The 26,812-nt window shown below is 37.3% G+C and overlaps 1 protein-coding gene across 3 annotated transcripts in view; it reads left to right on the top strand.

Moving 5' to 3' along the window:
- The window catches only part of LOC122400402 (heterogeneous nuclear ribonucleoprotein L), a 327,347-nt gene that overhangs the window by 95,217 nt on the left and 205,318 nt on the right, over positions 1 to 26,812 (top strand). For all 3 annotated transcript variants that reach the window (XM_043401854.1, XM_043401853.1, XM_043401855.1), the window contains 2 exons: positions 23,424 to 23,509; positions 25,523 to 25,619. In XM_043401854.1, the coding sequence (XP_043257789.1) occupies positions 23,424 to 23,509; positions 25,523 to 25,619 (183 nt within the window). The remainder of the gene's footprint in view (positions 1 to 23,423; positions 23,510 to 25,522; positions 25,620 to 26,812) is intronic.

The following is a 26,812-nucleotide window of genomic DNA, read 5'->3' as shown; positions in this document are numbered from 1 at the left end:
CTTGCATAATGCATCCGATCGAGAACTCGAAACAAACAATTCCTGTAAAGTTGAGGGCGAAAATAATAAAGGATTAATATTAATATATTAATTAATTCTTGAATATATAAATATTCAAGAAATAATTTCTTATCACGGAAACTTTCCTAGTTCAGCTACATCGACCATTTGTTAAGGTAGCTATCGTATGCTTTGGCCGCTCAAGGTCATCGGGAAATATTCCCATAAATGATTTTCTAACTTATCTTACTTACGTGTATTGTCGCTTTTTTCGACTGTTTGCGTTTGTTTCGCAGTACTGTTTGTTTTAAAAAGAATTGAAAACAAATAGAAACGAGCATCTGCGGGAGAAGAGTGGGAAAATAAAGATAAAAATGAAAGAGGAAGGAAAATAGACAACTCAAAGGCAAACAAAGATTTCACAGTGATTCTCCAAGTTTAAACATTCTGTCAGAATGGAGGTAATCCGTGATAACTGTTATGGCCTTGACCACTGAAAATATTTGGCGGCCACTACGTTTTATATCGGCGTAGTATATTCCACCACTTACCGAATTGCTTTGCGTGCGTTTCAATAAAATTTCGACGCGCGATCTCATTCGCTAAAGTGGTTTGTTTCGAGAAATTTATTCTCTGGAACAGTGGTCTTCGAACTGTTCCAAAGGCAAGCCCTCTGAAAAAGAAAATTTCTATGCTCGAAATATGCTTGAAAAATATAATTCGAACAATGGCGACGTCTTGTGCAAAATATTTCGTTTTTTATCAAAAATAAAACTTTGTATTTTACGTCCTAAAAATGGTGGATTCTATTAAGGAACATAGACTTAGATATGTATGTTACGAGACATTTTGCCAACGAATGTGATAAACGTGGTTTCGAGAATAATTACTGTAAAGTTTCAGGTAGTAATTAAAGAAAAGATACAGTGTTCGTAATTAATCTGCTATTCCAGCTCCGCAAAGTGGTCCTTCCTCTTTCTCAGAATCCTCATTTAGTGCCGTTTGTTCTTCCCTCTGTGCTGTTCTCCCTCCTTTGGACCTCTTGGACCTGTAGTAAATTACTTTATCTTAATAGTTTTCTACCTTGCAAACGTTATGCCTCCACTCCGATTTGCATTATATTCGGCTTGTCAAGTTTGGAAACGTACTAAACTGTCTTTCGTGAACTCTTCGTCTATTCTCACGTGACACTTTAATTACTATTGTACCTCCAGGTCAGGTATTTCAGTGACATCAAAGCATGCCCACATGGAATTCTTCAACAAGTACAAGCCCCCAAAGTGTACAATTTTCACCCATTTTTAAGAAAATTGCCTTCGAAAATGAATGTTTAACTCCTGAAATATTCAAGTTTTTTTTTTTAACGAGAAGGGTTAAAAATGAAAGAACAATTTGAATCATATGTTTTTTTGTTTATAATATTGCAATGGACGTGAAAACGAATTCAAAACACATATTTATTATTGTAAAATCTGTTATTGCTTTGACTTCGACAAACCCTTAATTATTAAGATTCAGAATAAACTGAGACCTCGAACTTTGACAAAAAATTGTCCCGTATTCAATATCGATGCATTTCTTCGAATGACCGTAAATCTAAAATTGAAAAATCGTGTTGCAGGATATACCCCATACATAATTATTATTTTAAAAACGTTCGATTAAATCCATCGAAGTACAATTGAAATCTATACAGTTTATTTCGTAAAAAAGTTGACGGATAATGGATTGAAAAAAAAAAAATTTTTAATCGTCCGGGAAGGGCGTCCACCCTTAATACGCCCCAGTCGTTTGCAATTTTCCCGCTTGTAAATGATTTAACATCGTCGAACGAGGCGGTTTAGTCGCACGGTGGAGCGTAGTTTGCGCCAGTTTTCAGCCGAACAAACATTGATTTTTGTTGAACTTGTTGAACAGCCAAACAACGTTCCGGCGAACGAGCGAATCGTAGCTACTTCCGGGCCGAGGGTCGAGTCCCGTTGATCCGTCGCCTCGAGTTCGTGTTTCGCGACGAAGTTTATTAAAATTGAATCAACCGACGGCGCTGAGTGTTTGCTATCAGTTATTACAATCGAGTGCGATTCAATTGGCGGGGCACCCGGTCGAGGCTGACTAAATTCGATGGTTGGCGACGTTGCATTTACCGCGATGAGAGGTCGATGCGCGGAGTTACCCATTCGCGATAAGGTAATGTCAGCCTGAAATACGTAACTACTTTCAGATAAGCCTATGTGTATAAACCGCGAACACGACACTCGGTATTATCGTTAGATACAGAAACGTAGCCATTCAGGATGCGTATTGTTAACGGGAGAAGGAACTCTGGGAGACAGATAAGGTGGGGATGCTTTTCCCTTAAATATCTCGCCACCTCATTCTGCTCAACTTCCAGATTGTCGAACGTCCCAACGAGTCTTAGCGACTTGAAGTCTTCTCAATGTGTTTGATTGCCAAATTGAATGACGTTTACTCTATACATGATGAATGCCACGGATGCACGTTGTTCGAAATGGTATCGTCGCGTTTTAGCAAACATTTCTGAAAAGTAAATCGAGTCCCTAGAGCGCGGTGGACTCTCGTGTATTTTGTAGAAATATTTTTGCTGCAGGGATGCAATATTTTGAAACAGGACACTCGACACTACGTTTAATTTCTATCTATACAGGTTGTTCGGCCACTCCTGGTTGAAATTCAAAAATTTCAAATCGTTCGGAGAAAATTATTTTCGGTTGCGGGGGTCAATTACAATCATTTTTGGTCATTACACATACTCCAGAAATCCCACGCATTTACGAGAAAAAAATTCCTTACCGAAAATCTAATTAAGTGCTTAAATTTTTCAACAAAAAAAAAAACATTTCAAATCGTTCGGGAAAAATTATTTTCGGTTGTGGAGGTCAATTACAATCATTTTTGATGAATAGACATACCCCCGAAATCCTACCCAGTTTCGAGAAAAAAATTCGTTACCGAAAATATAATGTCTGATCATGAATGAATGATTCCCCTGATATTTCACGTGTTTCAAATCGTTCTGAAAAAATTATTTTCGGTTAAAGGGGTCAATTACAATAATTTTTGGTGAATAGACATACCCCCGAAATCTTGCGCATTTTCGAGAAAAAAATTCAGTACGGGCGGAACTTTAAACGTTGATAACTTTTTAACAGAGCCTCCATCAACAAATTGGTATTCTTGATTTTCGTCTTATTTTGGTCTCTAGAATCCCTCATTAAAATTTTTTCCAGGGGTGGCCGAACACCCTGTATATTGATTTTTGAACAATGGGATTTTAGTTACGATGAAATAGAAACGCGGAAGAAATGAGAATTCTGGGTTTCGTGAGTCGAAAACTCATGTTTGACCTGCCCCAAGTAATGTTATTCAAAATATTACTGTTGCGTTTTGCAAACGTCCCTATAGAGTGAATTATGTTTCCAGAGCCGAGGGAGTACTGTGTATTTAACAGGAATATTTTTGCTGCGGATTCAGAATATAATATCCTTTCAAATAACACCGTCGCGTTTTGCAAACATTTTTGAAGGATAAATCAACTTCCCGAGAGAGCAAAAATACTGTATATTCGACGGAAATATTTTTATCGCGTATCCATACTATGAAATCGTTTAAAATCATTTTTGTGAACAATTTAAACAATTTAGAAGGATTTGTAAACCACTCTTATAATCGCCGTCATATACGGTTGCAATTTTAGCATTGCAAGGATATAGTAACGATATTTTATTAGTCAATTCTGAGTTTCGTGAAATTCAACTTACAGAAGGAATTCCGTATCTCTTACGTTGGTCCGGTGACTGTATTTTTCTCCATAAAATTATCTGAAATTTATTCGGTAAAGTTCTGTACTGGTGAATTATGGTATTCGAAGTCCGTGTTCTTTTATGGAAACAGTTGATGGATGGGAAGAATCGTTCATAAACAACTTTCAAGCATAAAAATATTTTTCGAGGCAAACGTATCCTTACATGAGTTTATTAAGAAAGTATCAAAGCATTTTAGATGACTGTCTTGAATTAGAATGCATTTAAATACTTCGAGCTGAACTATATATTAATAATGACGATAATAACATTTTATTCATTTTAATATCGTTAGTGTATAAATGTATTTAAGGACCCTACGATTATTTGGGAACACTAAAATGGTACTATAAAATTGTATCAGATTGTTAAAACTCTAATTAATCGTATACTTGACAAATGGCACTATGTCTAGAAAAAAAATATTTCTTTATTGTCTAATGAATTATGTGCAATTCACAAGTTTATTTCGTAATGTAATTCACTATTTTTTGTTTAATTGATTCTAGAAGAAGAGGTCGAGAGTGTTATTTATCACCAGTATAAAATTTGTAGAAAAAATCTTTTTCAAAAAATCATTTCGTTGAGCTACCATTTCGCCCCTTCTTTGTTTCGCTAATAAACTCATTTTTTCTTTTTTTTTAATAAAACTGAATACAATGACGTTTCAGTTAACTCGTATATATCACAAAAGTATTCTAAAAATATATAAAAAATTGAACTTGCAACGTTCAACGAATAAAAGTTAATTTAGGAGCGTGGTACCTTTCGGTTCCGCAGTGAATGTTCATTCGTCATCCGTTATTCGAATAACGTGTCCGTCTCCGAGCGTAAAAGGATTAAAACGTCCGACCCAATACGATCCGCCATTCCTTCGAAGACCGATCTGTCTTTTTTCCTTGCGATACCGAACGGGATACGTCGACAAAATTGCGACGTTGGCTTTCTCGTTGCCGATTCAAAAATTCAATCTTCGCGAATCCTCCTCTCGGGCGTCGAATAAAATTTAGTCGCCCGTAAATCCGCAACCACGAGGAACGCACAATATAAAACGGAAACGTGATCGTGGCCCTCGCAATACCGCGCGATCGCAGACCTATTGTAAATAACGGAAGGTGGGCGGGCGCGCGTCTTTCAAGTTTATTCGAATCACGTGTCCGCATCACAGATTTAAAAGTTTCCTTCGCCATGATTACATTTCCGGTCCGGTGTATCTGGTTTCCCAGAAACGTGAAATTCAACTGTACGCTCTCCTTTCTATTGGAACAGTTTCAACTCCCATCGTAAAATTATTCTGCAGAACATTTAACATATATAGGATATTCGACCACCCCTGGGGAAAATTTTAACGGGAGATTCTAGAGGCCAAAATAAGACGAAAATCAAGAATATCAATTTGGTGATTGAGGTTTCGTTAAAAAGTTACTTAAAAATTAAATTAATTCAAATCGTTCTAAAAAAATTATTTTCGGTTGCGGGGGTCGATTACAATCATTTTTGGTCAATACACATACCCTCGAAATTCTACTCAGCTTCGAGAAAAAAATTAGAGTAGGTGCATAATTTTTTCGGCGAAAAAAAAAGTTTCAAATCGTTTTGAAAAAATTATTTTCGGTTGCAGGTGTCAATTACAACCATTTTTGGTCAATACACCTATCCCCGAAATCCTACGCACTTTTGAGAAAAAAATTCGAGGAGGTGGACAAATTTTTCGACAAAGTTAAAAAATTTCAAATCGTTTTAGAAAAATTATTTTTGGTTGCGAGGGTCAATTACACTAATTTTTGGTGAATACACATACCCCCGAAATTCTACGTACTTTCGAGAAAAGAATTATTTACTGAAAATATACTGTGTGGCTGGAAATGTTTCTATAACTTTGTAACGAAGTCTCAATCAACAAATTAAGATCCTTGATTTTCATCTTATTTTGACATCTAGAATCTCCCATTAAAATTTTTCGCAGGAATGGTCGAACAGTAATGCAACAATAATGCTTTTAACACAATCCACATTCTTTTAAGTATTGAAACAGTTCCAACCTCCGTAATAAAATTATTCTATTCTGCAGAACATTTAAAATATATAACAGACCTATCCGTACACTCATTGAGTTATACTGTATGTATAATGCAACAGTAATGCTTCTGAACTGATCCATATTTTTTTAAGAGCAAGAACAATAGATTCCAGGTAGCGATTGTGGGTCTAACATATTGCACGATAGCGGAAGACATACGCCACGTAATCTCGGTTGCTTAATGAATTTCAGTCTTGGTGTGTCGAATAAAGGCCACCGCCACAAGACATGATCGATATGACTCGCATAACAGCCTGGGATCGTTTATTACATGTATTTTAGCCACAGAGAAGTTAAGATCATAATACCCAGATTGGATTCTATCGATGGTCACGATAGTTTCTCGGGGTAACCGTGTTCCTCGTCTACATTAAAGTAACGCGACGAAATTAACCAATTGCTGTCACAATTTTAGTTTTAATTTCTTCTACGTAAAAAAAATATCACAAGTTGCACTATATGAATATTTTTTTTAAATTTTGGTATCTATAGCATACAATAATAGAGATACATTAATCTAACAACGGTTTCGTTTGTTTAACGTAAAAAGAAGAATCGAACTCGGATGAATTGGAAAACTTCTGTGCGCAAGATCGCAGACCTCTCAGAAATCTATCTACTTCAGGTTAAGAACCACTGACGTATAACAAAAAGTCAATGGACATGGAACAAAGGAAGAAAACAACCAACTCTTGCGTCACAAGAGGTGCTAGAAGTGGTCGTTTGAATTGACGCAACACTTCGTATCCTTTCCGGGTTAATACTGTCGCTTTCTATTGTACAATTATGCTATCGCTTTGTGCACAAAAAAATTGCTCATTTTTTACAAGATACGAAATCGATTTTTATTTTTTCATTTCACGTCTATTTTAGACCTACTATTTTAGTAAAAGCTGCTGGTCTTTTTAATTATTTATTAATAGTTCTCTTTAATTCATCATCTGCGTTGAAATAGAAATTGAAATGAAAATTACCTCGTTACATCCATCCGGTATAAATTTCAGCAATTCTTGATACTTTTTGGCATTCGACTTTGCCCGGAAACCACATTACTCGAGTCTCATCATTATACCTAAACGCAGCCCATATTATTATACTGCCTCCACCATAGTTTCGACTGACTTTTATTCCTGTTTGATCACGCAGATCGTGCCAGTAGTACTGGAAACCGTCCGAGCCATCTAAATTAAACTTTTTCTCATCAGAGAAAACCGCAACTTTCCATCTTTCATTCCATGCCACATGGTCTTTTGTAAAAATTCTTCATCGTGAATTTTGATTAAAGGCATTCCTTACTCTTTTTACGTAACAAAACCTTTTACTACTGCATTAATTTTGCTTTCATTCGAGACTCGTTCAATATACAATTTCGTAAAGTATTTGTTACGTAGAGAAATGTTGTAAACAAAGTTGCATGATTTTGTATTATTTTGCAGTACTTTTTACATTTCGATGAAGCATCAAATCCTGTGTAAAAATTGTTAACACGTTTCCTGGCAAGCTGCTTTTGCTATGCTTTTGCTAAAAATGGTACAAGCTTTGAAGTTTAATCACAATTTATCTATTTCTTCTGTTTGAGCATCGAAAATTTGTTTATTTTTTTTATCTTTTAACGAGACAAATAGAATTTGGCGTGGAAACTAGTTATTGTTAATCATTTCGCGAACGTAAAAATGGCAAATTTTTAAGAAAGTAAGGTATTCAACTCTAAAATGCAATTTTTTAGTGATTCTTTGGAATTTTTTGGGGGAAACAGAGAAATATTTTTGTATTAAGTTTGAAGACGTATATTTAGATCTACGTTTAAAGAATATCCATAATTTTCTTCATACAAAAATATTCAATATTTGAAAAATTACGATAACCTTAGTAAACGTTCTTCCAAAAGGGGTGCTACGATTCCGGTCGTTTTGCACATCAAAAATGGAAAAAACATTGTTCTTTCGAATCCGTAAAAAATATTTTCGAGGACATACATTTCAGAAAATGAAATAAAAAACAATCGATCTTGTTGAAGTGTAACCGCCTATTGTCTTTAAAACTATAGACATGCGCGAGCTAGTCAAATGCTCCTTGAGTCACGCCCCCTCCACCTTACTTCTTATGTTTTTCTGTCGACTGTGATCTTGTAACATGTGGTACTTACTTAAAAGAAATAAAATTTGTCAGTCTAACAACTACTAACACGCTTTTTATAAAATAATATAAAATCCTAAAACCTTCAACAGATCTTTCGAAGGTTCCAGAGTAGATCACTCCGGTAACTCGATTTCATCCAGAAAGGTGTGGTTTGCGATCTTTATCAGGCACCAAGGGCTCCAGTAAACTATTATTGAGATACTTAGGGCCTCGTGTGGAAGTTTGGGAAGCTCTATTGTTAGTCGCTACTGTAAGATCCTCGATCACGTTCCCTGACGGTAACACCGGTGTTGGGGTTCGACTTCTCCGTGGAAGAGCGTCCGTACACACGGAGCGACGATTAAGGTCAGCGCGAGCCACGAGTTTTCGAGCCTGTAAGCGGAACGATCTTTCCCTGCTGGGGTCTCAATGGAATTAGAGGAAAAGCCAGGGTGGAAGCGGCGGTTTCGACGGCGGTCGGCCAGCAAGGCCGACCTCCTCTGAAAGTTAGCTCGGCGGTTACGCTCGCGTCGTTCCCGCTGGTTAGGACAATGGGGAAAATTTTGTACCTTGCTCGGGTCAAACGACGCCCGGCCTCCATTTGGAATGGTAATGAGGAACGCGAGAAAGACGGGGTATTTCTTTTCCCGTGGAAAAAGACCGGCGAATTTTTTGGAACGAATGACGCGCGCCTGAGCTGGGTCGAAGCGAGCCAATGGGACCGGAAGTGGGAATTCAAGCTGCTGTTCTCTTGGCCCGCGCGAATGTACACTGCCACTCGGAAGTTTCGGTCGTGTTAATGAGACGGAAACTCGCGAATAATGTAACGCACGAAACGTTTTCTTTTTGTTTTACAAAATGTCCTTTAAATCTGAGCAACGCCTTCTTGCATTCGACGATTTTCGCGTAATTTTTTGCTACGCGAAGCGTTCCACTTCCATTCCCTTCGTGTAATATTCGGAAATGCTGATACGATAGTGTGCAGAATTTTAAGATTAATAATAGCAATCGATTATTCCCATTACTTTTGACTTTTTAATTACTAGTTTTAACATTCCCGTTTGGATTTAGCTTTTCAATTAAAAAAGCTTTCACGCGGGGAATTAATTTACTAATGGGTGTTCCAAGAATACTGCTTTGAAAATTATAAATGCTGTATAAAACGGTATTTTCTGAGTTTGACATAATTTTTTTTTTTGTTTAATAATTTCTTCACGAATTTAAAACGATTTAATAATAATTGAACAGTATACATAAATTGAATATTCAAACCAACCCAAATCCTATGTATTGGGAAAACTCGTTTTTTATTCATTTTCAGTAATGAGCTTATTAAAAATTAAGTGTTTTCAACCACAATATTTAATACAAAATAAATTTTCCTTGCTATTTAGTGTTTTTTTTATGAATATAAAAACATTTAATAATAATGCAATGGCTTGACTTAAACTTCTATAACATAATATGAAATATTTAAATAATACTCATTCTGTATATTAAGTATACAAGAATAATAAGTATTGAACTATCGAATATTTCTATTCGTTACACTATAATTTGAAATTATGTCGAGGATATCCCTATACAAGACAAACTAGTGTTTTAATTCGACGACGTTGCTTCGTTACATTATTGAAAACTTAAATCAGAAAATTTGATCAGAATTTCAGCGGTTCCTTTCACGTTACGTTACGTAAAATAATCGTCCGTCGCGTGTTAAATTTTGTACATCGAATGTTCTAAAACGGAGTGGAAAGCAATTTTACCCATTATTTCACGTTTTCATACTAACTACGTTAACCATTCAACGACCGCGCAATTTCTGTGCCAACCGACTTCGCGTTCCGTAGATTTTATGATTCATCTGTAATTATCGTGAAGCTCGAGTAAAAACGTTCTGCATACCTCGATTCTTTATAAATATTAAATTAGATAAATCAGCCCTCACTTTTAAATATTTTCAAAGCCAAAGTTGACGTAGAACCGAGGGGAAAATAATACAATGATATTCACTTTATATTAACAAGATAAATATAAAAAATTTAAACAAGGCAAAGAAAAGCAATTTTTAAATTATAGAAACAGATATTTTTTTTTTAATTCTACATAAACAACTCAATTTTTATGAAAAATATAAATGTATGTATAACACAAAAAAAAAAACAAAAAATATTTTAATTTAACGCAACCTTAATTTAATAAATTATAATTTGTTTATATTTTTTCATGTAAAGCCACTAGTTCATTATTCGTATAATTTATTTTTTATATAATTTATATAATTTATTTATTATTTTATATAATTTAGTTTTTAAATATGTTAAGCAAAAATCATGTTATCCAGTGCTGTACAAAGATTTTGCAATTTTCTTATCGCGTTAAAGCGAAACCGTGTTGTAGGAGAGCTACCTGTATATTAAATTCACATTGCATTTTCGGAATCTCCCGGGATCAATCTGCGCGTAAGTTTTAATCGTCGTTGTGTTTCTTCGATGATTATCGCGCTCGACGATCCGCGTTTCGTTCCGTCTCTGTGTTTCCGCGGGAAATAACAGCAGAGCCTCGCTTTTGAATTCCGGTGCACAAGGTAATCTTACTACGAAAGTTTCGTAGGAATTAGAGGACACTGGGACCATCGCTGCAGCTTTCGGTGGGCGACGAAGTCCTTTCGAAAGTTTGCTCCGACGAAAGGAAATCGAGGAGAAGTTTGAAACGAGCAACTCTGTGAGAAAATATCTGGTTAAAAATACCATGTCGACAGTGGTTCCGTCATAGTCTTCGGAAACTTTACCCGGAGCGCTATAATTCCTCCTTGGAATTTCTTGCTCTCCGATACGAGCACAGAGTCAATAATCCGATCAAACATCGTCGTGCTTGCAGTAACCCTGGGCGGTGTTTGACATATCCTAATCGATAAACAGTGTTTTACAGCTTGCGACTACACGTAGCATCTGTTCCCACGGAACGGAATAACCTCGATAATTGTACGGGAGCTTTGCTTGTTGCATGATATCGACGACCAGAAGAAATCGGGGCTGAATTTTTGCAATAATCAAGGCACTACTGTACGTATCGCGAAGCAAAGAAACAGAGTACTAGAGTTTAATACTGTGTGATTTATTTCGGTCGAAGGAAGGCTGTCGATATTTTTGAACGTATTTTTAAACTAATTTTTAAAAAATTTTCAATACTAAAATTGTAGTACTTAGATACATTTGTAACTTCGTTAGAATTCATGAATCCTATTAAAACTTATTTTTTTGAATACCTAGCATTGAGAATTAATTTTTTTAAATAAAGTATGGTACGTTAAATAATATTCTGAGGTTGGTCTAATAAATAATTGTGCAAACTTTCGTCAAAAGTTTGGCATACCCGGAGGAATCACGATTCTCAACTGCACCGAGGATTAAGAACAATTTGTCGCGTGTAAATAAATGTTACGTAACATCCGATGCGTTCCTCGCGTTTTCTTACGTCTGGTGCTGGTTTTAGTCTGTTTGCTTTTTAATCGTGCTAAGGGTTCCTCGTTGACGCAGCCAGAAAGATCCGCGGTCTCCGAGAATGACGGGCTCGATGATTAAAGACTTCATAGAAGTTACGAGGGATCCAGTGTCGTCGTTTTCACAGCTGCGGGTCCGCGTATATGCGCGTCCTTTGATCCTCTCTTTCTCTCTCGGTCTCTGAAGTTAACCTACCAGTTGCGTTTATATCAGTCACGGCGAGGCTGAAGACGAAGGTGACTGGTACGTGAGGTAGGTCAAACTCGTAGCACCGCGTGGCGCGGAATAGAAATGAGGAACGGAGCTCGAGGATCTCTCCTCTATCGATTACTTCCCTTCAGTATTCTTGAAACCGGACATTGCGAAAGGTTTCTTAAAGGCGGGCGCACGCGGCGTCTGAAATAAAAATCAGGGTAGCCGAGCGGACGGCAAATTTTATTCGCCAACGAACAAAAATGTTTCTCTCGTAAACTAGCTTTTACCCGTAACTTTGCTCCTGTGCGTGATAGTTCAAAAAATTCGTGAATAGATTTATAAACTAAGCATACATGTTGCAATCTTTTGATGTATATTTAATTTTGTTTAAATTTATTTGTAAGAGGAATGACCACGAAAAAGAATAGATCTATTTTACGAATAACTCAGGAATGTAAACATGTGTCGTCTGAATATTGGTGTAAAAAATTCATTAATAGATTCTTATTTATGAACGAATTTATGTACGAAACATATACAGGATGTTCAGCCACACCTGGGAAGCATTTTAATGGGAGATTCTAGAGGCCAAAATACGACGAAAATCAAGGATACTAATTTGTCGATTTAGGCTTCGTTAAAAAGTTATTAACAAATTAAATTAAAAAATTTCAAATCATTCTGAAAAAATTATTTTCGGTTGCAAAGGTCGATTACAATCATTCTTGATCATTACACATGCCCCCGAAATCCTACGCGTTTTCGAGAAAAAAATTCCTGACCGAAAATCTAATGTGAGGCCATAAGAAATGTATCCTCAAAAATTTCATACGAACCTTTAAAATGTAATAACTTCTGAACGAATTGGAGGATTTTAATGTTTCAGGAGGCAAACAACGCGTATTTTGATGAAGAATATGTAGAAATTGTAAAAATATTCGAAAAGTTGTTTCTTAACCCCGTAAAGTGACAAAAACCTCATCAAAATGGCCCAATATTCAAACGACCATAACTCCTACAATGGTAAATGAATTTGATTGAAAATTTTTTCTGAAATAGAGCTCATGGATACCTATAAAAAAGTATTAAACAACTTTTCTGTACAGTGTCAACCAAATTTATTAAAAATGGAAATCAAATATTTAAGAAAAATCGACATGGGAGTCATTTTAATTTAAAATTATTTACTTTTAAATCCTCTTTAAAATTTATTTTAAAATAAATTATCCTTAAATATAAATTTTATTGTAACTCATTAAATCTTAATTATTCTACATTTTGATTAGTGCTTAAATTTTTCAGCGAAAAAAAAAATTTCAAATCGTTTTGAAAAAATTATTTTCTGTTACGGGGGTCAATTACAATCATTTATGGTGAATAGACATACCTTCGAAATCTTACGCATTTTCGAGAAAAAAATTCAGAAAGGTGCCTATATTTTTCAACGAAAAAAAAATTTCAAATCGTTCTGGAAAAATTATTTTCGGTTGCGATGGTCAATTACAATTATTTCTGGTGAACAGACATACCCCCGAAATCTTACACATTTCCGAGAAAAAAATTTCCGGGGGAATCTTTAAACTTTAATAACTTTTTAACGAAGCCTCCATCAACAAATTGGTATTCTTGATTTTCGTCTTATTTTGGCCTCTAGAATCTCCCATTAAATTTTTTCCCAGGGGTGGCCGAACACCCTGTATACGTTACCCCCTTTGACATACGATTTAATTCCAAATCATTTTCCCAAATGGATACTATTTAACTTTCTTTAAATTTATTCGTAAGAGGAATGACCACGAAAAAGAATAGATCTATTTTACGAATACGTGTTGATTTCAAAATACAAGTTCATAAGGAATTAACATGTAATTCGCCCCTATTACTAGTAGAATTTTAAATACGATTTTCTGAATTTCCATTGATATCATATATCAGTTTATACGTGGTCGCGGACTTTTTAGAATTTTCCAAAGGAATCTTCCGCAACAATTTCTACCCTCGAGCGGCGTCGAAATTCTTCCAAAGTGTTTGCTTTCGCCTTTGGCGTTCGTTTTGCGGCAACCCTCGAGAAAATAGCACCGCGGCGTCTCGAGATCGTCGTTGATATTTATACCGCGAAAGAAGCGAAGGAAAAACGCGAGAACAGCCGGTTGCACGAGGGGTAGGTCAGCCACTGAGACGCGGATCCAATGAAGAGAGAGAGAGAGAGAAAAAAAAGAAAAGAGATCGAGCGTCCCTCAAAAGCGTCGGTTACTCCAGACGCTTGGCTCGTTTTCTTTCGTCGGAACTTTTCCCTTCCGGTTTTGAGCATCCGTCTCGACGAGGCCGCAGATGCGCGCGAGCGTTCCCCGCTAATTATGAACATTTTAAGCCATAATATTCCAATACCTCCCCCCCCGTTCACGAGTCTCGAGACGGTACCAGATGTTTCCGAGCCATTCGTCGATGGCAATTTCCACGTTTTCCTCCGCTGAAATTTCCCTCGAGGAATAAAAATAGCCGAGAAATCCGTCTTGGAGGCGCGTGGTCGGTTCGCTTCGTCCTCCCTCCCCGTTCGAGTGCACGTTCTTTTATTTCCGCGGTATCGAACGAACGCATAATAGGCGGAGAAAAACCTATAAACATTCGAGCCGTCGGGCTCTCCCGGAGCTTTAATCGAATAAAAGAAAGGCGTAGGACGTTGGTTGTCCGCGTCTGCTCGGCTTTCAATTTGTCCTTTCAATTCGCCGACTCGGCGCATGCAAGCTTCAACGTTTATTACATCGCGTATCGCCCCGGCTTCGAGGCCTCGGCCAGGTTGCAACAACGCCGGAATACCGTGGCTGCCGCGTGCACTTGAATATCGTAGGATGGTACTCGAGGGAAATACTCGCGTTTCCCGGCATTCCCGGCCCACTGTCTTCCTATCCGGAAGGTTTCTCGGCCCGTGCCGAGCAAATTGATGTCGTAATTGTGACGCTTCATCACTTTTTCACGTGCTTCCAGCTGTGGTTGAATGGGATCGGGACGAGATTACAGACAGGGAGTCAGGGAACACGGGTACCTAATAATAGAAAAGGCTTGCCGGGGGGCATCAATCGTCGGAGACTCGCCGCGAAAGCCCGTCGTCTTATTTAATTCATCATCCCGTGCCAGGCGACTTGAACGCGGCTAATCTCGAGCCATTTATAAAACTCGATCAATATCGGAGAACAGCCCCGTGATTTATAAACCGGATAAACACCAAACGAGGTTTTTTGGGTGATGGGGTGAGGCGGGGGAGGGGGACAATGGATAAATATGTTTCCCCGGTATCTCCGTTCGTGAATCTTTCATCGTTCGTCGTGAGGTCAGACTCTAGTTCGTGACTCCGAGTACATTAACATTTCATATTAGACACGATAATCGTAAGTTCATTCCATGACATTCTATGCCCTGGCATCCGTATTTTATCGTTTCGATCCGTTTATAGAATTAAGTGTACCGTGAAATGTTAGATTGGAAGTATCGCGGTGCCACTGGGCTTTCGAAGCAAATTGGATACGAATCTGAGGCGATAACGATTGTTCGAGTTGTAACGATAGCTGAGACGAGTAATTTAACTGGTTATCTCCGTGTTGTCGGGTTTATTACTCTTGAGTTGGAAGATCTAATCAATTAGGATCGTAGGATTAAACTCGGTTGTCTACCAAGTTGGATGTCTCGAGATTTACGGATCTGTAAACTGGGGGACGTAAAACTGGTAGCATCAGTGTTGCCAGAGTTTAATGACAACACTCTGATATGAACCTTAGACGATACTGGAGTTAATCCTGCCGACAATCATCGCCATTAATCGAGCGACGGAACAGTGATAACTTCGAGCAGATCGGGGAGGTCATACGTTAACGAGTATGTTGGAAGATAACTCCGACCAAGGAAAGTCAGTACTAACGAGCTATAAGGATCCAACATGGACGGCGTTAGAGTTGCGTCATTTGATACTTTTAATCCAAAAACTTGATTCTGGAGGACTTTAATCAAATTAAAACACCTAACATAAACCACTTAAGATGAGTCAATTACTAACGTCCTGATGGTATCTGAATATGGGGGCCCAATGTTAACAAAATCTAAGTCAAGTCAGTTAAAAAGAGTTGACAAGCAGGGAGTAAACCTTAATCTGCACTAAGAACTTGATTCTGAGGACTTTAATCAAGTCGAAACACCTAATACCAACAACTCAAAACGAGTCAATTAATAACATCCTGACGACATTAAAATTTGAGTCCATTTATCTGTACCAAACGCTGACAAAACATTGAAGAAAAGAAAATTGAAAAATTCAATACTGATGATGCACTCATCCATCTAAAGTGTAGCTATACTCGATTCAAGAAGACCTAATGTTAATGTAACCAATTATTTAACACTGTTAAATAAACACTGATGATTAAAAGCAAAGGCTCCCACATAAATAACGCTGAAATTTGATTATACAAATTCCAACCAATAAACACTGACGATTGGAAGCAAGTTAGTGATCTGACGCTGATGACACCTGATACATGGGATCCTACGGCTGACAGCACTCGATTCAAGAGGACGTTGATATTATCAGAGTTGTAAGGGTCCCGCATTGTCGACATCCGTAGTAAGTGATCCAACACTGTTGACTTATCGAGTCGAAGGATTAAATATCGACAACTCCAATCAAGTAGTGTGAGACAACTGTCGAGGTTATCTGATACTATCGACAACTAAAATGAATTCTGGAGTTCCAAACTAAACATCGACCACAGAAATCTTGACATCAAGTCAAGAGATCCACCATTAACAATTCCAATCAAGTTAAAAAACCTGTGATCGACGTTTCCAATCAAGCAAAAAAATTCAACGCTGGTTCCAGCACGTTGTGACTCTACGCGAAGAGTTGTTTGACATTTTTTTTATTCGTCGTTCCCAGTAATTTTCAAGATTGCGCCATGCAGCGGAGTCTCGGAGGATATTTTTACCCTTCACCGTGATTTTGCACCAGGCCCCCAGTAATAAAAGAAAGTACGTATTCCTTAAATTTGCCTCCCATTCAAACGAGTCTTCATTAAAGCCGACGCCGTCCTTTTGATGTTTGCTCCTCGTCACCGTCTTTGATTCTGCCCCGGCTATCTTTTTGATTAGAACGCTTCGAGCGTCGCCCGCCCCTTGTCGAGCAACTTTTTTTCTGACCGTTTTTCTCTCCCGCGAAATTTTATTAAGCAGTTCCGTAGACGCAGATTCCATTATTGTATCTGTCCACGAGATACCGGCGGTCTTCGGGGCGAATACGTTTCCGTCGAACAAAGAGACGTCGAGGGATCACCTACATTCTTATCGCGATTCCTGGCCGGTTCCTCGTCGTATCGTTTAAGCGATAGGGTGCCTTTGTTAAGATCGACGAGAGACGCGCGACGGGCGAGAAAAAGGGAGGGAAGACGCGGCGGTATTGAATTTACACCGCACTATACGGAGATGCAACAAAAGATCTCCTATTCAAGTTTCGGATTGCACAAAGGAGCTTTGCTTTCTTCGACCCGGATGGAAACGCCGGATAATTAAGTCCGGACCGTGGATGCGTTCTTCTCGAGCAGCGAACATTGCGTCGGCCCGCGTATTCGCGGGGCAATTTTCTGTGCGATGAATCGTGCATTACACGTCGTCTGCGCGCTGCGTTACATCCGCGCAAGAATATCTTTGCAAACAGACGATAACGCCTTTGCAAATACCTTTGCAAACAGAGCTGGACGAAGAGTTCGTAGAACAAAAATTAATTTTAGATTTTGAGTCATTTGCATCGTACGAAATAAATTGAAGATATGCTGTTATCAATATTCTTCTTTTTAAATTTAAGTACAAATATTTAAAGAAGTATTGCAAACTTAATGTTTCAGTGATTTGTTCTCGGCCACTATTATTTACAATGTGACGTATATATATGGCAATTATGCAAATGGGTTGATAGATTTATTAGTGAAAAATAAATCGAAGGAAAAAGAATGGAATTTTGCCAATTTTTTAGAAAATTGCCAGACGATTTGGCTGGCGTGTACTGTCCATTGCTAAACTGTTTCTACTTCTACTGAAGTCACTATTTTAACACTAAACTTATCAGTCAAATTATCAGTCTCTCTTTTTCTCTTTTACGAGACAACGTACCTCTAATTTTTGAATTGTGTACATAGAAAGTTGTATTTTGAAGTTTCTTCGTAAGATATGCTTCTCTTTTATGTCGCATATTTTTTTCTTAAAGCATTGAATTCTATGAACCAGTAAAAAAATATTTAATACTTTTACTCTAAACGTGCATTAGTACTTTAATAGTATTAGTGAATTAGTAGATAAAACGCTCTTGAAAACAAATTTTCTTTCAAGTTGATACCGTAGTCAATTCCAGAGAAAACAATTATTTACGAAAAATGGCAATAATAATTATGCAAACACCCTGTATACAAATTTAAATTCATTTCCAATTAAATAAACTATTTATAGTCCAGTTTTATTCCACATCAGTCGTATGATCAATAGGAAGCGCTGAAACTACTTTGGGTGTGTAGCGTCAAAGTAAATTTCAAAATAAACATAGAAGATAGAAAAAATTATAGTAGGTGATATGACCATTAGGTAGAGGATGAAATGCCCTTTAAAACGAGCGTTCGAACGAGCCGATAGCTTTATTAGTTCCGGAGATATAGCGATTTTAGTTTGAAGTCGATGCGGTGGCTAGTTACGGAGATACGAGGGTCCGAAGCGTTTGTTTACGTTTCATTGAGATCAATGAACTCGCGCGCGCGACAATAGTAAACAGTGCGTAGTAAATTCTTGGAAATACTACGCCGGAACTGGGTCACTCGGTCACGACTCACGTGCGACAAAGAGGTACGACGCGACGCGTCAGACGGAGACAGAGATAGTCAAATTAAGAAAAATACCCTTTTACATACATTGCGATATCTCGAAAACGGAAAGTCCGATCGACAAAAACCAAAAACCATTTTAAAGAGGAAGGTTTACCGCCGCTAACAGTGGCTTAATAATTAATAAAACACTAGTAGTTTCGGAACTGCACGCGTCTAAAGTTTAACTATTTTTAATACGCGTTAATAGCCTTTCCTAACACGGTGAAGCGAGAGACAGTGAAATTTTTAAAATTACCTTTTACATAAATTACGATATCTCGAAAACGGAAAGTCGGATCGACAAAAACCAAAAGCCATTTTAAAGAGGAAGGTTTACCGCCGCTAACAGTTGGTCAATAATTAATAAAACACTAATGGTTTCGGAACTGCACGCGTCTAAAGTTTAACTATTTTTAATACGCGTTAGACTGTTTTAAGACAGTGGAAACTGAAGATTCTCTCCATTCGTCTTTGCTATACATATATTTCCTATTTACATCGGAAGCTAACCAGTATTTGGTACCAAATTTTTTCCAATTCTTTTACAAAAAAATATAAATTATTCAACCGATCAGATGACAGACTACATATTTTTCTCAGAGAACAAACAATAAGAATAGAAGTGAATATTGTAAAATTCATTGGACGTGTACTATAAGAAAAGTCGTAAAGTTAAATGGCACTAAAATAACATTATATGTTAGAAAATTTAAACAAAATTTAGAAAACTGTCATTTGACCGGTCGTGGTAGGTTTAGTGTTAAACTTGGGCATCCTGAGGTTCGAATCAATAGAAACTCATAATAAATGTATTATAGCAAAAAAATATATTTTTATTTAAAGAAACAAAGTGTTGAAACGGCGAAGGCGATAAAAGATTTTCAGCGGGAACTTTTCTGTATGTTTCTATTTAGCTTTTGGCTGATCGTAGGCACGAGCAGAAAATCGTGCGAGTCAGCGACAGAACGGGGGTAATAAATTCGCGCCGTATTTCCTCGAGCGTGTGATTCTGCAAAACAGAGGAAAATATAGTAGGACGGAGATATGTACCGTTACTCTTTGAAATTGATGACGCTATGAGCTCAAGTTTGTCGGCTCGTATCGCGACTGGATCGAAAGTAAAGTAGTTTTTCCGGTTAAAAGGATTCGCGGACGGCCATATTTTTCCCCGAGCAAACGTTAGGATTCGTAAGCCGACTTGTGCTCCCTATCATCTGGACGCAAAGCGTCCCAGCGGAAGAAGTTGCAGCTTAAAAGTGGGTTTGGCAAGGCGCCATGCTGCGTCATCACTCGTACCGTGGAGACTCGGGTATGCCAGCGTGTGTAGCTACAGGTAAACGTACACCTGGTGCTTGAACGTTTTCAATTGGCGGTTCTTTGTTCGCTCGATGGCAGCCAACACCGATTCCTTCGAACCTTTCATTAGCTCATCGCGTCCGAAAATCGTCCAAAAATAACTTTTCACATTTTTACACCGATAACGATTTTCTGCACGGTTCACGCTAAACCTACCACGATTTGGGTCAAACGATCGTTTATAAAATTTCAACGTTATTTCAGCGCCATTTAACTTCGCGACTTTTCTCATAATGTACGTGCAATACATTTTTCAATATTCTTTTCTTACTCTTTGTTGTCTGGAGAAAAATATGTAATCATTTGATAGGTTAGACGATTTATAGTTTTTTTTATCAAATTCTGGCTAGCTTCCGGTATAAATAACAATATATATAGCAATGATTCGCAAAATGAACATGGCTCAGGGATTGGCTTGTTCATCTTTCACACAGCAATATCATCACACTGGGCTCTAAGGAGGATCCTCCATGTTGGAACAGAAACGTTCAACTTACGAATCACGCGTTCATTTTAAGAAACATTACTGTATATGGAAAATGTGCAATCGAGAAGTCTTGTAATTTGCAACAAATGACAAGGAATACAATATATATTATTTATTTCCAAATAAAGGAAACTATATTTTTGTGTCATTATCAAACTATTATCTGCATTCTACATTATGAAACATTTTTTTTTTAAGACTGGTAATAACAGAAATACATGTCGAGTAGGTTTACTGTTAAGGAAATATAAAACGTGTCCCAAAGAAATTAATTAACAAAATTACGTAAGCGAGAAATTAAAAAAAAGAAGGTACACGGTGGAATAAAATAATTCCAAATATAAAGTCGTACGGCACAGCTATAATGAACACGTTAATTTGGTTGCGTCGTCGTACTAATTTGGTTCGGTGTGCTCGATCTCGAGCGTACGCCACTCATCGAGGATGCACACGCGCGGGAGCATAACCGGTTATCCGTGTTTATTGCTCTTCTGATGAACGAGAAGAGTTACAGGTATTGAAATTCATAAACATTTAGATAGGCGAGCAGATGCATAATTACGGCTCGGGTTTACATTCCTCCCGATCCCTCCTCCCCGCTGCTCAAGTCTCTGTGGAAATCGAATCTTTCGCAAACTCGAGCGAATTTTTCGTAAATCGAGACTTCGACCTCGAATGTCGCGAAAGATTTTCAGAACCCCGCGCCTGTTACGCGGGGATAAACTTCTTCGCTGTTATAAATTCTCGAATATTTGTTCGCGCGGATCCAGTCCCGTTTTAACGCCTTTTTCGACAGTCAAGTTCCGCGAATCTAGAAACGGTGCTATAAATTTACTGACCAATTCGGCCGAGATATACGACCGTTTGGAAAACACGCTCGCGGATCCTAGACGTAAAAGTTTTTTTAGAGCCTTATTCTGGACGCGCGCGGAATAAGATGTGTACGGGAACGTCGGATTTGAATTCCTGATAAGACGCGAGAAATATTTCACGCGGCCCGCGCTTTTACGTGCAACGCGCAGATACGACGAGAGGGCGTCCATTACTTTGTTATACAGCGCTAGCTTATTTCAGTTTCTAAAACGATTTTTCCTGTTCCGGCGTTCGCGAACGATGATGCATTGGATACCGACGTTACTGATAATATTCAAATATTTCGATACCAAAGTACTCGGTGTCGTCGAAAGACGTCGATATTTCAGGTGCTTGGTATCAGTTTTCGATACTCGTGGAGGAAGCGTAGCACGTTTGAAATACCGTGAAACGAATAAAAAATTACGGCAGAGGGTGGATACAAATAACACGTCGTGATATCGTGACGGAAGCAATAAGTTTTTATACGTCAAACTCTCGGTAATAGCGACGAAAAATATCTGACATTTTGACCTGATTGAAAAATTGGATGATTCGATTTATGAAAGATAAATAAATTATTTTTTTTTTTTTGCAAGTTACCCAGATTTAAAATTTACTGAAATACTGTACCCGCTCTTTTCATCATTTGTCTTTGCTGATTCGTGTTTTTATAGTGGCATACAGCATAATTTTCAGTAAGTTAATATTGCATTAAAAAAGATTGTAGAATTATTAGGCAAATAAGTAAATTAATTTACTCCAAAGTTTTGATATATTTTAACTATGATTAGAATTGTTGAATACTTTCAGAAAAACTTGCAAATTGTTGAAATGCTTGGAAAAAATTGTAAGTGTTAAAATTAGTATTTTGCAATATCATTGAGGAATTTCTCAAAAAAACGTCCATTCAAATAAAATTTAATTTTTACTTAACACATTCATTATCATGATAGTGTTTAATAATCGAAGTTTCAAATTTACGTGTCTTTAAAAGGCTTGCAATAAACAAAGCTTAACGTGATTAACATTAAAAATACTACAAAATAATTAATCCATTAAACTACTGTATACAGGGTGTTTGGTCACCTTTGGAAAAAATTTTAATTGAAGATTTTGGAGGCCATAATAAGACGACAATCAGTAATATCAATTTCTTGACTGAGACTTCATTAAAAAGTTATTAAAAAATTTTAAATCATTCTGAAAAAATTATTGATGGTTGCAGGGCGCAATTACAATCATTTTTGGTGAATACATATACCCTTGAAATTCTACACATTTTCGAGAAAAAAATTCGAGTAGGTACTGAAATTTTTAGACGAAATTAAAACATTTCAAATCATACTAAAAAAATTATATTTAGTTACAGGGGTAAATTACAAGCATTTTTGGTGAATAGACATATCTCCGAATTCCTACACACTTTCGAGAAAAAAATTCGAGAATGTGTGCAATTTTTTGACAAAATTAGAAAATTTCAAATCGTGCTGGAAAAATTATTCTTGGTTGCAGGGGTCAATTACAAACATTTTTAGTCAATACACATACTCTCGAAATCCTACTCGGTTTTGAGAAAAAAATTCGAGTAGTTCGATAAAATTGTCGACACAATTCAAACATTTCAAATTGTTTTGGAAAAATTATTTTCGGTTGCGGGGATCAATTACAATTACTTTTGGTCATTAGATATACCCTCGAAATCCTACCCACTTTCGAGAAAAAAATTCAAGAAGGCGTGCAATTTTTTGACAAAATTAGAAAATTTCAAATCGTTCTAAAAAAATTATTTTTGTTTACAGGGATCAATTACAATCATTTTTGGTGAACAGACCTACCCCCGAAATTCTACCCACTTTTTAGAAAAAAATTCAGTACCGATAGAACTTTAAACGCTAATAACTTTTTAACGAAGCCTCCATCAACAAATTAGTATTCTTGATTTTCGTCTTATTTTTACCTCTAGAATCTCCCATTAAAGTTTTTCCCAGGGGTGGCCAAGCACCCTATATACTCTGTACACGCTGTAATTTGAGGGGAGATCTCAAGCGATCTCCAAAGTAATATGTTTCAAAATAATTTTGAGTTCTTCTAATATACGTATCGTATTATCTGTTGCAGGAAGTCTTGCACACGATCAGTGCACCCAGCGGGCAAGTTCGGCGTATCGTTATCTTCAAGAAAAACGGCGTTCAAGCCATGGTGGAATATCCTTTGCAATACTTTGTCCACTCGGTGGATCGCGTTTTACGTATGGACCGCGAGTACGAGCTTTTCGAAGCACGATAGATGGTCTTAAAGCCCCGGGAGGATCTCCACCGTGACACACTTCTACGAAACGACTCGGTACAGAAGTTTGTCGGTCACGCGCCACCGTTACAATGCAATGAAGATTTATAACCGGAACTCGGAACCGACAAGACTGGGTTACCGGATCTTTCGTTGTCGGTTATCTTAAGTATCGGATACTTCATATTGGAGAGGAGTCCACTTAATCGCCTGCCCTCCAGTTTCACGAAACCACTTGAAATTATTGAACTTTTCGTGCATTGTACTCTCGTACTGTGCAATCTCTCTGTTACTTTCAACGATACGATGCAATTAGAAATACAGCTCCACTCGTATTCGTACACTGCAATGATGATTCGCTATGAATGGGAAAAAGCTTGTTTCGTATGAACTCAGATTTTGAAACCGGTGTAAGTCCATTTTTTCGTATATTGGGATTAAGATAAGTTTGAGTAAATTATAAAGAACACTTGTCGACAATCGTGGCACGTTAAAAACATCGAGTTTTGTCCGATCACAAAAGAGAAGCTGCGTTCGTCGCGACCAGTTCAAGGATGAGTGGCCAGTTGAGAAAACACCACGTTATTGTTGATTTGTTTATTGTTAACAGTATTTTATTCTGTTGCTATTATACCTCTATCGATTTTCTGATTAATTTGCTTGTTACTGTTTGAAAAAAAGCTACTTTGTAAATAAAAGTAACACAGTTGTAATAAACAATTTTAGTAAAAATAAATGGAAAGAACTGATAAGAAAGACAATATTAAAAAAATACTACTTTGTAAATAATAGTAACACACTTGTAATAAGCAAATATTTGGTGAAAATAAACTGAAAGAATTCATAAGAAATAATGTTAAAAAATACTACTTCGTAAATAGAAGTAACACAGTTGTAACAAACAACATTTAGTAAAAATAAATAGGAAGAATTCATAAGAAAGGCAGTATTAAAAAAATACTACTTCATAAATAGAAATAACACACAGTGTAATAAACAAATTAGGTAACAATATATGTAAGAAAGAATTCATAAGAAAAACAAGTTTCTTTTCACTTATAGTGAATCACCATTATAATGTACGAATACGAGTAACTGTTCATATTGTTTGAATCGAAAGAAAAGACACTCGAATGAATGTACGTGAATAAAAATAGCAATCGTTATACGCACCAGAGTCATTCTATACAGGATGTTCGGCCACCCCTGCGAACAATTTTAATGGGGGATTCTAGAGACCAAAATAAAACGAAAATCAAGAATACCAATTTGTTGATGGAGGCTTCGTTAAAAAATTATTAACAATTAAATTCAAAAATTTCAAATCGTTCTGGAAAAATTATTTTCGGTTGCGGGGGTCAATTACAAGCATTTTTGGTGAATACACATACCTCCGAAATCCTATCCACTTTCGAGAAAAAAAATTCGAGGTGTAAAATATTCCGACGGAAAAAAAAATTTCAAATCGTTCTGGAAAAATTATTTTCGGTTGCGAGAGTCAATTACAATCATTTTTGGTGAATAGACATCACCCCGAAATCCTGCGCATTTTCGAGAAAAAAATTAATAACTTTTTAACGAAGCCTCCATCAAGAAATTAGTATTCTTCATTTTCGTCTTATTTTGGCCTCTAGAATCCCCCATTAAAATTTTTCCCAAGGGTAGCCGAACACCCTGTATAAGCAAAAATCATCGATGAAATTCGGCGTCGGAGATCGTTCAATAAACAATGAAAAATCGGTTTTCAGAAGCTAGAGGGCCCTCTTGATTTCGAATTTTCAGTAAACAATGCGCGCGAAACCGATGGAAATCCTCTTTAAGCAGTGTTTGTCCCGGGTAGCTTTCGCGCGACAGGTTTCTATTCGTCGATGAGCTCGCGAAACACACACACACAGTGTCTATATATTCTTAACCGAATCCTCCGGAAGCACGTTCGACTCGGTGGAATCGGCAACGAGAGCGAAGGAGACACTTCACGGAGCAGACATATACTCCGGATGCTGCACACTGAAAATCGACTTCGCGAAGGTGAGTACATAAAACTGATTCTCTTCCACGATTTTCGTCCCTGGTTGCCACTGTCGAAAGAGTATCTCTCGTGAAACGAGTCGAAGGTCCGCTCATTATACGGAGCGGTCTGGACGAATCTGGAGTTGAAAGTTAAAAAGAGAGAGAGAGAAGAAAAAAAGAAAATAAGCCTTTTAAGTTCCAACGTTAATATTCATGAGAAAGAATCCTGCGGAGGAACGGTTCCGCAAATAATAGAAACGGTCTAAATTCACGTTTCTCTTACGTCACGGCGTCTGTACTTACGGTACCATAAAACTCGAGGAAATTTGCTCATTTCATTCGTTTTACGTGCTCGTTACATATTCCAATTACTCGCGCCCGACGACGACGTTCTTCTCAATATTTCGTCCGACGTCTAATTAGCAAATCCAAAAAAATACGCCCGCGAATGTGTTCCTTTCTGGCGAGGCAACGCTTTGTCCGTGGCTTTTTTTCTACGGATTCTTTTTGCGGTGCCGGTTCAAGCCGCGTGGCCACGTACTCGTAAAATTTGCACTCGTATCTTTGCATTGATATTCTTTGTACGATCCCCGGGCAAAAGGAAACGGGGATTCTAAGTGATACCTGCGACTGGCCGAGTTACCCGCCAGGATAAGAATCGCTGTTCGAATATTACACAAGACGTTTCACCCAAGCATAGCTCTTAAATGATAAAAGATAGAGCAAAATCTCTTTGGGCAAATTTAACCCTTAATTGGTACCGTGGGTGAAAATTGAGAGAAATTTTCGTATTGTTGGTTAAATTTTACTGTACTTTATTTTTCTACAATCTTGTGTTTTAAAGGGAACGTAGGTTTCATTTTATCTCCAATATTACAACTTATTTAGCTGTATCGTTTTATCAGTTAAATTTTACTGTGTTTAATTATTCTACAGACCAGTTTGTGTTTTAAAGAGAATGTAGTTTTCATTGTATTTCCAATATTACAGCTTAACCAATAATATTACAGTTACAGTGTGTAGGTGAAATTTCACAGTGAAGTATCGTACCAATCAAGGGTTAAATCGGACGCGCCCAAAGTGGAGGCATTTCCGATAATTTTGACTTCCACGATTCAATTTAGAAAATCGATAGTCCGAGCTATTAAGTCGTTGCTGATAACCAGCTTTCCGCAGTTGGAACGACTTTAATCTCGAGAACAATAATAAAA

The sequence above is a fragment of the Colletes gigas genome, unplaced genomic scaffold (assembly GCF_013123115.1).
Source record: "Colletes gigas isolate AHSC1104 unplaced genomic scaffold, ASM1312311v1 Colletes_gigas_Sc00017, whole genome shotgun sequence".
NCBI classification, from domain to species: domain Eukaryota; kingdom Metazoa; phylum Arthropoda; class Insecta; order Hymenoptera; family Colletidae; genus Colletes; species Colletes gigas.
This window is presented reverse-complemented; position numbering and strand designations above follow the sequence as displayed.